The sequence below is a fragment of the Heterodontus francisci genome, chromosome 9 (assembly GCF_036365525.1).
Source record: "Heterodontus francisci isolate sHetFra1 chromosome 9, sHetFra1.hap1, whole genome shotgun sequence".
Lineage (NCBI taxonomy): Eukaryota > Metazoa > Chordata > Chondrichthyes > Heterodontiformes > Heterodontidae > Heterodontus > Heterodontus francisci.
In genome coordinates, this window is record NC_090379.1 from 82,355,378 (window position 1) to 82,369,310 (window position 13,933).

Below are 13,933 nucleotides of genomic sequence, written 5' to 3' on the forward strand. Positions count from 1 at the left end.
CATTCTGGATCACAACATGCCCTGTAAACAAATACTTTCTCAAGTTGCCTCTCGTTCTTTTGCCAAACACCTTAAATCTGTGTCCTCTGGTTACCAACCCTTTAGCCACTGGAAACAGTTTCTCCTTATTTACTCTATTAAAACCCTTCACGATTTTGAATACCTCTATCAATCCAAAGACAGAAAAGACACATATGGCGATAAATACCACACTCCTGCAGCAAGTACAAGACTTCTATTTTGTTCACTTATGTACTGTAATGGTTAGCATCACCAATATCGATACTGAATAATACAACTTCCAGCACACTTCTCCTCTGAAGCTGTTGTCTTACGACACAGGAAAGTTTGGGCTCATTCTCTTGGTATTAAATATATTCTGCCTTAAAAAGAATGGGAGATAATTTTTAAAAAAATTGGGCTGCATTTTACATGTCTGCCATTGATGTAAACAGTAGCAGTCCGCCGTGCGGAATGCACATCGCAGAGCCACTGCGATATTAAACGCGGTGGCTCATTTAAATGGCTGGGGCAGATCGCCCCCTCCTCCCCCCTGCCCGATGACGTGGAGGGGGCGGGTGGTCCGTCCCTGGCAATGGCATCAGCTGCCTTTGCGCAGGCGCTGATGCCATTTTTAAAGGGCTTCGAGCCCTATCATTACATTTAAATCTTTAAAGGGAAATGGCTTATAAAAAATTTAATTAATTGATCTAGCCCCTCTCCCACCAACAACCATAGATTCAATTCCTTGCCCTCTCCCCACCAAAATACATTTTTACTCCCAAAAATATACTTTATTCATAAAAATCTGTAAAAAATACATTACAAAACAGTACCAAGTTGACATTCCAGAAAGTGCAAAGGAAATCAGTATTCTTCAATACAGGAGTGAGTTGCCTCATAACCCTCCCATTCCATTTTACATGCCATGTATATTTTACAGCAAAACCATATCTGGTGTATACAGCCTGAGGGGTTTCCCATGGGTCGAGCCCCTCAGTTCACTATGGCGGGAGGACCTTACACAGTGGTCTCTACCCATTAAGCCTTTGCGGGGGCTGCCCCAAGCTTTAGTGCGTCCCTCAGCACGTAGTCCTGGACCTTGGAATGTGCCAGTCTGCAACACTCAGTCGTGGACAACTCTTTGCACTGGAAGACCAGCAAGTTTCGGGCAGACCAAAGAGCATATTTCACCAAATTGATGGTCCTCCAGCAGCAGTTGACGTTTATCTTGGTGTGCGTCCCCGGGAACAGCCCGTAGAGCACAGACTCCTGTGTTACAGAGCTGCTTGGGATGAACCTCGACAAAAACCATGGCATCTCTTTCTATGCCTGCTTTGCAATGTGCACATGCCTTCCCCCCCCCCAAAGTGAATAAACTTTAATATATACCCCTGCCCAATATCCCCTACTCCAATCACATCACTCTAATGCCACTCCACTCCTCCCACATTGAAAAACTTACCTGCTCCCCCCTCCCCACCTGTGTCCCGCCTTGGATCCCCGGACAGTATCCCAAGGCACATGAGTGCTGGCCACCGGCACCAATATCACAGCGGGACGAATGGTGGCGGTGAGCAGGTAATTAATTCATTTATTTACATTTATTTAAATATATAGATTTGGCTTCTGTTGCTGAGCGGCAGTGGGGAGGGGAGGGGAGGGGGGGGGGGGACACACCACCACAAGGCCTTGCTGCTGCTGGCAATATCAGGCCAGGCCTTCCTGGCATCGAGGCCTGTGGCGAGCATCTGCCGGAGGCATTTTCTGCCCCCCACCCCTGCACCACGACCCCCGACGTCAGGGGGCTGTAAAATTCAGCTCATTGGCTCTTTGAGGAACAGACTCCTTGGTTGTGACACTGCCATTTGTTTTCAGATCATTTAAAAGAGGGCAATTATAAAAAAAGAGGTTGAATCAGTGCTGTTTGCACACACTAGCATATTAGATGCAAGTTTCTCGTTCACAAATGTTACCAATCCAAATTACTTTCAGCAAAATTCCTAGACTTGTACAGTGACAAACAAAGTAGAAACCCTGAATTTGCAAGAGCACAACACTCTATTGGTTCTATGTAATTAGGTTTAGTATCTTTTCAGAGTGCCAATTATATTCATACTGATCTGGACAAATGACCTCCAAATGTACCAGTTTTATTTTCATTTAAAATGAACAACCAGTGAATTTGTTAAACATTTTCTTTAAGATGAAAACATTATTCCAATGCAATATTTTTTGCCAGTGCAGATAATACTATTATACTACTGTTACTTTGTTTGGCAATATAGCACTGTAAATTTAGAATTCTTCCCTACACTCAAGAAGAAAGCCTATCCTTTGAATAGCTTGGAAGGTTAGGCAGAAGAAAGGGGTGTGTGTGATCTGCTTCCATTCAGACTGTTGAAATACTTGCATCACATAGTCATTAAAATTACTGAACCAGAAATTGTTTGGGCATATTAACTGGACTGAAGTCAAATGTGTTTATGTTTGGCTGTGCCATAGGGATGGCTCCACATCAACTCAGCAGTGTGTTCTCTTTGAGTGAGGGGGAGGGGACAGCAGTTGTGTGAAATAAGCAGTTAGGCTGCCTCATTTTAGAGTTGTTTTCAAAATTCTGCTGCTGCCGGGAATCAGGAACGTTTACCTCCCAGGTAAGAATCAGACTCTAATAACTGTAATCTCAAGCAGGAAAACCATGCTTTCATGTCATTCGTCAAGTTACAGTGAAAGGGAGTCCAGGAAAAGAGATAACTTGAAAGTGAAAGAAAAACACAAATTATATTATAACTGAAGACTATGTAAGAGTTTAGACAGGTTAACAGGAAGAAACTCTTATTGTAAGAAGGGATCAACATAGAAATTAGAAAATAAAACAGTTCACATCTTAAGTTTTGTTTTTGGTCTAAAGTACTATCTCTCACTTTGCCCATTTGTGAACATTTGATACATCAGAATTCAGAACTGTAGCCAAGGTTAAACTTATACCTCCATTGATTTAAAAGCGGTTCAAATATTACAAAGTTTTAAATTAGTAAATATGAGGCCATTAATTGCTTTTATCGTGGCCCTGATTCACTCCTCTGATTGATGCATGCAATTTCTTCACTCTGAACACATGCAAACACAAAACTAAGCACATTTTGAAATCAATATATTATTTAGACTTTTGAAGAAAAGTATAGCTAAAAGTCAAATGGAAAGGATCATCAGGAAGAGCATGCAGCAGACATTTGTTTTACTTAAAATAGCAATCAACTTTTTCACAGATATATATATGTACACCTTTAATAACTAGAAATATGCTACACATTTATTTTTGATTGTTACATGCATATCACACCATTGGGTATAAAACAACTGACCTAGTAGCAGATGGCAAAGATGGCTTTTCCTTTGCAGAAGGCCGAATTTATCTATCAAGCAACCAAAAAGACATTGTATTGGAACTCAGCCTATTTGTTAATTTTCTAGCAATATAAATAATTAGCCTGATCATTCTTCTTGTTAAATGACTTCAGTTTATTTTCTCAAAATTGCATTATGTGCTGACTTACTGCCACTTTGCATTATTCTGTACAATAAAACTAAAAGGCACAGTGGGCTTTGCTGCCAGTGATAATTCCCAAATACACACTCCACAAAGACTGCTATGGAATGGTCAGGCTAGGCTTAACATCAGCCTGCAGGTGTTTCCTTGAATGAATTGGCCTTCTCATCCCTAACAAGGGCTAATGGTGCCCCATCAAGACTCTAGAAGGCAGGTTGCCCAAGATTAGAGTGTAAGGAAAGTCTAATTATGAAGTAGGTTCTGTTCGTTCAACTGTTATCTAAAGGGACACAAGTTCCATGTTGTACTAAATTTAATTGTATCATAATGTGGTATCAGCCCTACTTCCTAATTACTGGCTCTACTGCAAGATATTTTTTTTCCAGCAGCCAAAAAGCATTTTTCATTTTACTTTCAACAATACTCATGCTCAGCAGCTAAACATTTCTAATATATATTTGAATATTACATTACCAATCTTTTATATAGAATGATCACTTAATAGAACTGAGCCACATGCTTGACTTAATTTAGCTTGCCGTTCACAAATTATAAATATATACATATATATATATACACACACAACCAAGGCTTCCTGTATTTTATCAGCAAGAGTCTGTCAAATTATTTCTGTCTACATATCAATCTATCTCCTGCACCCAAATCATTTCCTTTTGAGCTTCCAGAACAAATTCCAGCTACACTTCCCTCACAGTATAGATTCCCCTTGCCTGTTGCGAGAATAATTCTAATAATTTTTCCCTCTGTCTAATGTAGCGCAAGGCTGACCTAGTTAATATGAACTGCACTGTTCTATGGGAACAGACACTGCTACTGAGAGGCCATTTACACAACCTGTTCATGATTACAGACCATACGGATACAAAGATGGCACAGACGCTCATGGGCCATCTGAATACTGCAAAAAGGATGACGTTAGAGTCTTGGCCCCAAGTCAGATGTGTTTTTCTTTTAATCCAGAGTTTTGGACATGTGACATGGCAACTAATGCTGATCAATTTGTTTAATCACCTTTTGGAACTCGTCCAGATGGTCTCTGTTGAGAGCTGCACTAGCGAGATGAATCTCAGTGTTCACAGCACCACCGCTTTCTAACATGCCACTAGAGCTTTCAGTAAACGACTGAGTAGTGAATGCAGCAGGAGTTCATTCTCACAGTAGAGAGGAAGAGAGTTAAAAACTATATGCATTAACTTTACTTCTCCCCATAGGATCACATCATGAATAATTTAACTTCTCTTATGCTAATGGGATCATGAAAGTATCCTTCTCTTCAGAGTCACCACTCACAGCATTCACCAGAACCCCCTGCCCCACCCCCAAACCATTTTTCTTACTAGAAAGGCCTGCTCCTTGACACAAAGTGGAACTCTGTTTTATGTGAAATACATTACTTAAGATACAAACTTGCATATCAGGAAATACCAATGATACAGTATCGCTGATCAGAGGTACTCTGAAATGGATTTCAACTGGTAGACCTCCACAGTTTCATAGATTGTTTATTCTGAACATGGGCATTTTCTGTACATTCCCAGCACTATTAGAGCAACTGGGGAAGTATGAATAGTGAGCAGTTATTTACTCTTATCAAATTTCAGAGCAGAAAAAGTCTAGCTCTACCCTTTTGTTTTGGACTACAAGATAGCTCACCTGGATCAGGCTAGTAGTAGGGGTGCTTAATGCAAATCTCCTTTGAATGTAAACTGGAAATTTAAAAAGAAAAGAGCGAAAGAGCCTGCATTTATATAGTGCCTCTCATGACCTGAGGATGTTCTTTACAGCCAATGAAATACTTTTACAGCATAGTCACTGTCAAAATGGAACAAGCGTAGCAGCCAATTTATGCACAGCAAGCTCCCACAAACAGCAATGTGATAATAACCTATTTTTGTGATCTTAGTTGAGAAATAACAATATTGGTGGGACAGTGGGCTTTGAACGAGGGCAGGATTAGGCTTGGTCATGATACCGTCTATGATGGACTTGTCAGTTGTGACTGACAGCATAATTTAACACATGAAGAATGCTCACTTTTGTGAGGGAGCAGGGGGCTGCCATACCCCAACAGGAATCGATGTCTACTGGAGGGGAGGGGAGGGGAGCAGATGAAATTGGCAAAAACAAAACACTTGCTATAATACTAAATAGGGGAAACAATTACTCTAAAAGCGGGAAGATTTGATTAATTTCATATTATCATGGCCCAAAGTGAATATGACTTAAGCATTTCAAGGCATTAGTGTGGCTTTCAATGGTTAAAATAACTATAGAAGAATTATCATTTCAAATATGAAATGTGCTTCAATGCAACTCAGCTTAAGAACTCCGTTTTCCTATTTGTGCATTCATACAAATCTTCTCTACTTGTAACACTGCAAAGTGTATTACCTAATATGTCAGCTGCCTCATATATGGTCGCTAGTCAGAGCCACCTGAACATGTGGCCATGATTGCACTGAAGATCAGCATATGGATACAAGAGCTCTGTTCTGCTGTGTTCTGGGGGATCCCTCAGGCAGGATAGTGGAGAAAGTTTCAATCCTGTGCAGGTTTTTGTCAGTGGACACCAGGTGAAGAACGCTGTCAGCACGAAACACTGCTGGTTGGTCCATGCCAATTGCTACCTCTCTCTGACAGCATGGTGAAGCCTGTGAATTCAAGACTTTAAGCACCAGAAGAATGAAATCCGCTGCCTACCAACTGCCAGTGAGGGGTATCAGTTCACAGCACATCATGAGTTAAAAGTGAATTTTAGTGATGCCTTGAAACTTTGCTCTTTGCAAATACAGTGGTGCAAATGATTAGCGCATTTGCATGGCCTGAATGTTTAAAAGGTCATCCTTCTCGGGGGCATGCTGCCACAATAGGTGGCATGAAGCACCATGGAGTGCTAAGTGTGGGCTCAGAGTTGTGAATCCCTCTGCCCAAACAAGCTCCCAATCTCAGTTATGAACTTATGGAAGTGCCATGCCAAGGCCAAGTGTGTCCTCATAGAGAATGAGGGGAAATAATACAAAAGCAAAATACTGCAGATGCTGGAAATCTGAAAAAGAAACAGAAAATGCTGGAAATACTCAGCAGGTCTAGCAGCATCTGTGGAGACAGAAACAGAAGTAACGTTTTAGGTCGACATTTCATCAGAACTGGCCACAGATCTGAAAAGTAAACTCTGTTTTTCTCTCTCCATTGATGCTGTCAGACTTGTTGAGTATTTCCAGCATTTTCTGTTTCTATTTCATCAATAGGCATGCTCTCATACACCTCAGGATGATTTTGACTGAAACCCGAGAGTAGATCACCTGTCTAACCAGTTGGTCGGTGTTAGCACTTGGCCCAATTGATAGGAAGACAAATAACTCCGGAAAACAGAGCTTTCTTTGCAGAAAAAAATTCTTCTATGTGTAACTTCTGCCATTAATGTGCATGAAAAAATTAATTGCCAATAAAATGTAACGTGTTAATCACAGAAGTTAACTGTGATTGATTGACAACACTAAGAACTATATTAAAAATTTTATGTGCTTCCTACCTACTACACCGTACTTCCTGTCGGTATATTTTTGTGGCACTATTGTGTAAATTTTTCCATTATTTAGCAAGTTGAATTCTGTGGCGGATGGGAGGCCAGGAAGGAGGGCATTGTAATAATTGAGTTTAGAGATGATAAAAGCATTGATCAGGCTTTCAGCAGTGGAGAAGGTGAGGTGGGGCAGCAGCGTGTCATGTTGCACAAGTGGAAATAAGCACGCTAGGTAATGGACAGGATGTGGGGCCTGAAACTGAGTTCAGGGTTGAGTAGAATGACTAAATTTCAAACAGTGCTGCTTCTCCATCAGTGAGTGTAACCCCCTCTGTGGCCAATCAGTGGTAAAGGAACAGACTATGACTTTATGGTAGGGGCTGAGAATAATAGCTTCAGTTTTTCTGCTGTTTAGCTGAAGAAAGTGTGGCTCACCCATGACATTATGAACGAGTGATGCAGCTGGGTTGAGAAAGGCAGGGCCTAGGTAGAGGTGGGTAGCACTTATGGTAATTGTCCCCATGTCTGCTGATGGCAGCACTAATGGGCAGTTTGTAGAGGAACAACAGGAGGGGACCACAAGCAGATGCTTTGAGGTTTCAAAAAGGTGACAATTTGGAGCGGGAAGAGAAATTATCACTGGAGATGCACTAACTGCTTTTGGATAGATCAGAATGGAATCCTGTAACAGCTGGCTGGATTTTGTATTTGTGGAACAAGGTGGTCGTCCCCCACAGGACCCATGCCACCACGCCGTGATTACGTGGTGTGAGGCCATTTTACACAGAAATGGTGGCCGTCCCCCAATCATGTGGTGGGGGCGGCCTCGGCAATGCATTCACGGCATCACCTGTTGAAGGAGCAGGTACTGGCGCTATTTTTAAAAGGTTGCCAGCCCTGCAAACAGTACACCATAACACACAGTTCACCCCTTCCCCCACCCCCACCCATCAGAGTGCAAAGTTCACCCCTTCCCCCCCACCCCTAATACCCATCGGACTGCAGCGTTCGCCCCTTCCCTCCATACCCATCAGAGTGCAGAGTGCAGAGTTCCCCCCTTCCCCCCCACCCCCAATACCCATCGGACTGCAGCGTTCACCCCTTCCCCACCGCAGTGGCACCAGCTTTCCCTGGACGGGAAAGAGGTGTGCGAGTGCCGCTCATCACGCTGAGGATCATGAACTGAAGGTAAGATCGCTGCGGTTTGTATTTTAATTCATGCAAATATATTATTTAAATATGCTAAGTCGGATCCCGTTGCAGAGTGGTGGAGGGGCTGTCATGGAGCTTCCCCACCACTGGGAAGATCAGGCCCAACAATCTCAGCATTGGGTTCCATGGCAGCCACTGCTGCTCCAGTTTTCCACCCCCCACCACCCCCCCCACCCACCACCCCAACAGAACCCGACGTTGGGCTGGGAACAAAATACAGCCCAGCAGTTCCATACAGCTTGACAACACAGGACAGACGATGGAGGAGGGTGCCATGGTCCATCATACCTCTACTGTAGAGGGTTCAAGGAGGACAAGGAGGACTACGGTGACAGTCACAGAATGAATCATTTGCAACTGTGGCAAAGGCCATCTTGGTGCTATTAACAGGTTGCAAGCAAGACTGGAGAGGTACAAGCAGAGAAATTTGAAAGAGTTGGGTCTAAAGCTGAGAGACAATGATGTGTTTGAGAACCTTAGAATGGGAATGGAAGTTAGAGATAGGCTGAATGTTGCAGAAAATGTAGGGCCAGAAAGTTTTTTTTGATTGGTAGGGGGCAATGCCAGTGGTGTTAAAATGATATTTTCTTTCTCCGGGCACTTGTGTCATCTCACGGGAGCCAGAAAGTGAATTGGGAGGGGATCAGGGAGACAAGAGGTGAGTCTCATGGGTGAAATGAATGAAGAAAGGGTATGCAGAGTGATGGGATTTAGGGCTAGAGTAGGTGGAAGACTGGGGAAAGGTTAGGAGTTGGGAAGCAGGGTGGCAGGAGAGGAAAAGGACACAGCAGTAGAGGCAGTTGCATGGAAATTCTCAATCTAACTCATTATCCTGGAAATCCTCATGCCAACACTACCTTATTCACTTGTAAGTTTGATCAATAATACATGAATTTGAGAAAGGAACTTATAAAATAGTAGCAAATGTAAAATGTTTCTTGTTCCCATGAGGAGGCAGCATTTAGGATTAATTACAGCTCTGTTAGAACTATGGAAAATCTTATTGCCCGAGTGTATCTAAAATGAACCTTCAATAGAACAGATCATTTTAACATGTGATAGTTGATAAACTGGATTATCTTTCCTTCGCATGACAGACTCTGCTTTACACCACTTTCTGCCAATTCTCAGTACAAGGATTACTCAATTGCTGCAAAATGTACAAAAAGGCCCAACAAAAATGAATTTTAAGAAATATCCCTTTACAATAATCTTAAAGCATTCCTGTCAACATCAGTTGCTCTCCCATGCATAGCTAATGATTAACTAGCTCTTTTTATCATATATTTTGGCTAAGTATCTCGATTCTAAATTGTCATACTGAACTTGGGACGTAGGGGCAACAGCTAACCAGACTCCGATATAATGAATTAATCTTTTTCTGTCGCTGTAGCGTGCTCATCACGAAAGTAAACATGAAAAGATTTTACTAAACCAGACCACAGCTATCTAAAATATCTGTGCTGTGCTTCATTTGATTAAGGTCTTAGGTGTTCAAATACTGAACTTAAAAAAGAAAATTAAGAATGACTCCTTTTTAAAGTAATAAAGCACCTGGTTCTGGAGAGTTGTCCTAAAAAGGAAACTGATGTAAACTAATTTTAACATTAATAGCCAGATTTCCTCATTTCATGACTAAAATTTTAATTTATTTAAACGGCTTTAGTGGATCCACATCAAAATGGTGGGCAATATGAATCCGTTACAGGACTAAAAGAAATTAAGCTATCAGAATCCATCCGTAACAATCCTTTTTAACATTTCTCAAGCACCTATACTGAAATTTTAATTGGTATAAATGACAAATATTTTGTTTGTCCAATTGCAGAATGCACATAATTTTCACACAACAGCTTCATGAACATGTAGAAAGTGCTGATTTACCCTCAAGGCTCAATGTTATAAAAAGGACGTTTCTGGTTCTTGCAGTTTAAAGAGAAGCTGTTCCTCAGACAGCACTTGTCAATCACAGAAAACTCGATGGCCTAGTGATGTACATGTTATAGTTGTTTAATAACTTCAAATGTACAGTTGCGAATGTCATGAGTTTACTATTATCTGATCAATGGTGTTGGGATCCTTAAGCTTTTAAGGAGAAGGTAATCTCAGGAGACTAATTAGAAGGGTGATGTTCATTTTTAAAATTTAAAGTAAATCAGATGGAGCCACATCTTGAACTGCTTATGACATAGTAATTGCAAATATATTTTACTGTAATTTTATTTGCACCATTTATAACTGAGCAAGTACAAATGATAGAACCACAAATGGTGCAACATAACATTGCAGATATAGTGAGCCTCTCTACTCTGCATTTTGCTAAGCACTTTTCCCAGTACTGTGCATAAGGAATCAATAGGATCTGATGTATTTAAAAAGTCCTCACTAATTGAATGTTATAGTTGTTCAGTAAGTGATATGGATAATGTTGATAATGGAAAAATAGTCATGCCAACTTTTAAATAAAAAAACTAACATATCACTCATAACATTGTTCAAATTAACTTGAATAATAGAAATGTTTTAATACTCAGGACCATTATACCATGAAATTCAGAATATAATATTCTGCTACTAAAGTGGATCTGAGTTGAAGGCAGCCTGCTATGAATAAACACAGCTTATTCACAGTTTAACTGTTATTTGGTCAGGGAATTTTGCAGATTGTGTTTGCAGCTCAGAAGCATCCAGCATTTTAGGACCATTTTGCATCTGTAACAAAGTTTGACATCTGTTAGTGTTCAAGTACCATTTTTACTATCTTGAAATAGATAGTGTTAATATGTACTTTCCTACTGTCTTATTAACTTAGTATTCTTAGTATATCATATAATAATAAAAAAACAAAGTTGATTATGCCAGTTGTCAGGAAATAATTTTTAATTAGAGATAATAAGCACTTGAAAATGTTTTTAGTGAATAATATAGACTCAGAATGCATACATATCTGATAATTTACAGCTGCTCAGATGCGAAAAGGGAAAAAATAGAATGGATTTGACTTTTTAATCTCAGATATTTCTCGGTCTATATAGAATCTGATTTTTTTGCAAAGCTATGATTATATTCCCAGGTACAATCAACCTATTACACATTGTTTTGGCCCTGAATGGAAGGTGAGGGACTGAACTGCACAGGACGGGGACTCTGTGCCAATAGAGAGCCACCTGTTTGCAATGAACAGTGGTCACCACATGGCAAAGGACAATTAACCTCTTGCACAGTGAACCTATTGCACAGATGGTATCAGGAATCTCCTACTATATGGCATGGCAAGCAATCCTACACTTTTGTTTTGGAGTTACATGTACCCATTTTTCACGAATTCTCCATCATGTCTGTTCAGTTGTCTTACTGCACTTGAAATCACCGTTATGTTCAACGCACTTGCTGAGTTACATGCAGTCGATTTAAGATAAATATTTATTGATTATTAAAATGACATTGATGGTTGTACAGTGTAGTTATCAATATTCCTTTCAAATACTTGAAAAGAGAACTATTAAAATATATCCAACACTATTGTTATGATGTTGCTTCTATATTTTATGTTAGGTTTTTTTGAGGACTCATGTATTTTAGAATTATGGACGTTGTTTTATTTGGGAAAACTGAAAAGGATTCCATGGATGTTTTTTTCACTGGGGTCATTGAAAGGAAACTGAGGGGACTTGGTTTGTAAACAACGCTTACTGGAAGTAACCTGTCTTCAGATAAATACCCAGCAGGGGCTTTTTGACTTGGGGGAGATATTCACAGAGAAATGACAGGTCAAGATTTATAGAGGTCAGGAGACTTGACTCTTGAAATATTGTTTTGGTTTCACTTTGGACAGTTTGTTTGAGTGTAAACTGTTTTGAAGGCAATTGGAGAAAACCAGCCAGGAGAGCAGTCACCATCAGCACCCTCTTCCACCTCTTTGAGAACTTCCTGAGAATCAAGTGTAAGGAATAGAGAAACTGATGCTGCATTTCCCCTGAAAGGCCTGCCAGAAACCCCTGATGTCGCATTTCACCTGGAAAACCTGCCAAACTGATCTTCAACGTTGCTTGAAAGACGTGTTCTAGAATATCCCAGTGACAGTCGTCTATACGTATTTGAGACGCCAAACCAAAAAAGAGGCAACTGACATCTTTCCATATCTTCTCTTTTTTTCTTCAAGAATTAGCAAGTATTTGGCCAAAGTATTCTTTTTTGCCTTTTTTGTAACAGAACTCTAAAGAGAAAATCTCTATTTTTCAGTTAACCGGTGTGTGTGTGTTTGTGTGAGAGAAAGGGGCTAAGATAAAAAGGGAACTTTCCTGTTTCAATCTGTGTGTTAATGCTTTGCTTCATTACTGATTAAGTCTTGTTTTATAATAAACTGATAATTTTGTTGTTTATTAAAGAAACCTGGTTGGTGTATTTTATTCTGGGATAAAAATTGAGTCTATGATTGACCGTATCGGTAACTGGGTAAACATTTAAATATATGTTGTAACCTGTGGAGAAGTGGAACTAGAAAAGGCAGTGCACTCATCCCACCTTGATTGTAACATATAATTGAGGGCTCTGTGCGGGATAACTTAACACTGATGACGTACAATTATAAGTGGGTAATAATAATTAAAAAGAGGAAAAGTAAAAAAAAAAGGGTTCTTGTGCCATACAGTAAAGTCTACACTACCAGAATGTCTTTGTTAGTTGCTATGACCTTTCTGGGGAAAGAGGATGTATCCCTGAGTGATTTGAGAAATTTAACCAAGACTAGGCTAAAGGATTTGGCAGACCTGTTGGCATTAGAGCTAAAACCAGGAGCTAAGAAAGCAGACATAATTGCAGTAATAGCTCAGCATTTGCAATTTGAAGAAGAAAAAGGCAAACCAGAGGGTAGTGTAGTTGAATTAGCTAAAATTCAGTTACAGATGAGACAGCTTGAACATGACAATGAAAAAGAAAAAGTAATAGAATTGCAAAAACTTTAGTTTGAATTTCAAAGAGAAAGTGAAAGAGAAGGAAAGGAATTTGATTTTTTTTTTAAATGGAACTAAGACAAAGGGGTGGTCATGACTCCAGTGAAAGTTCTGGTGAGGAAAAATCTGAATACAGCCCAGGACCTAGTGGACAGCTGGCTATTTAAATTTGTACAAGCCTTCCCGAAATTTGAGGAAAGGGATGTAGAGGCATTTTTCATTTTAAAAAAAAGATAGCCAGACAGATGAAGTGGCCGATGGAAAGCGGGACGCTGCTTATGCAAAGCAGGTTGATGGGCAGAGCTCATGAAGTTTATGCATGCTTTCTGAGGAGGCTTCTGCAGATTATGAGATGGCAAAAATGGCTATTCTCGCCACTTATGAGTTGGTCCCTGTAGCTTACTGGCATAAATTTGAGAACCTCCAGAGACAGTCTGGGCAGATTTATATAGAATTTGAGAGAGTAAAGCAACTTAATTTTGATCGTTGGATGCGGGCACTAAAGGTAGAGGCCACGTATGAGAACCTTCGGGAACTAATTCTCCTGGAAGAATTTATAAATTCATGCCCTCCGTTAGTACAAACCCATGGAGAGAACCAGAAGGTTTCAACAGCCAGACCGGCAGCGGAAATTGCTGATGATTATTAGCTTGCTTATAAGCCCAAACCCTTTGT

The 13,933-nt window shown here is 40.3% G+C and overlaps 1 protein-coding gene across 12 annotated transcripts in view; it reads right to left on the reverse strand.

Annotated features, from left to right (window-relative positions):
- Window positions 1–13,933, reverse strand: part of meis2a (Meis homeobox 2a) — a 121,609-nt gene that overhangs the window by 83,966 nt on the left and 23,710 nt on the right. For 5 of the 12 annotated variants that reach the window (XM_068039395.1, XM_068039392.1, XM_068039391.1 and 2 more), the window contains one exon: window positions 3,366–3,416. The exons of the other annotated variants lie outside the window; for them this stretch is intronic. In XM_068039395.1, coding sequence (XP_067895496.1) covers window positions 3,366–3,416 — 51 coding nt within the window. The remainder of the gene's footprint in view (window positions 1–3,365; window positions 3,417–13,933) is intronic. 12 annotated transcript variants of the gene reach the window in all.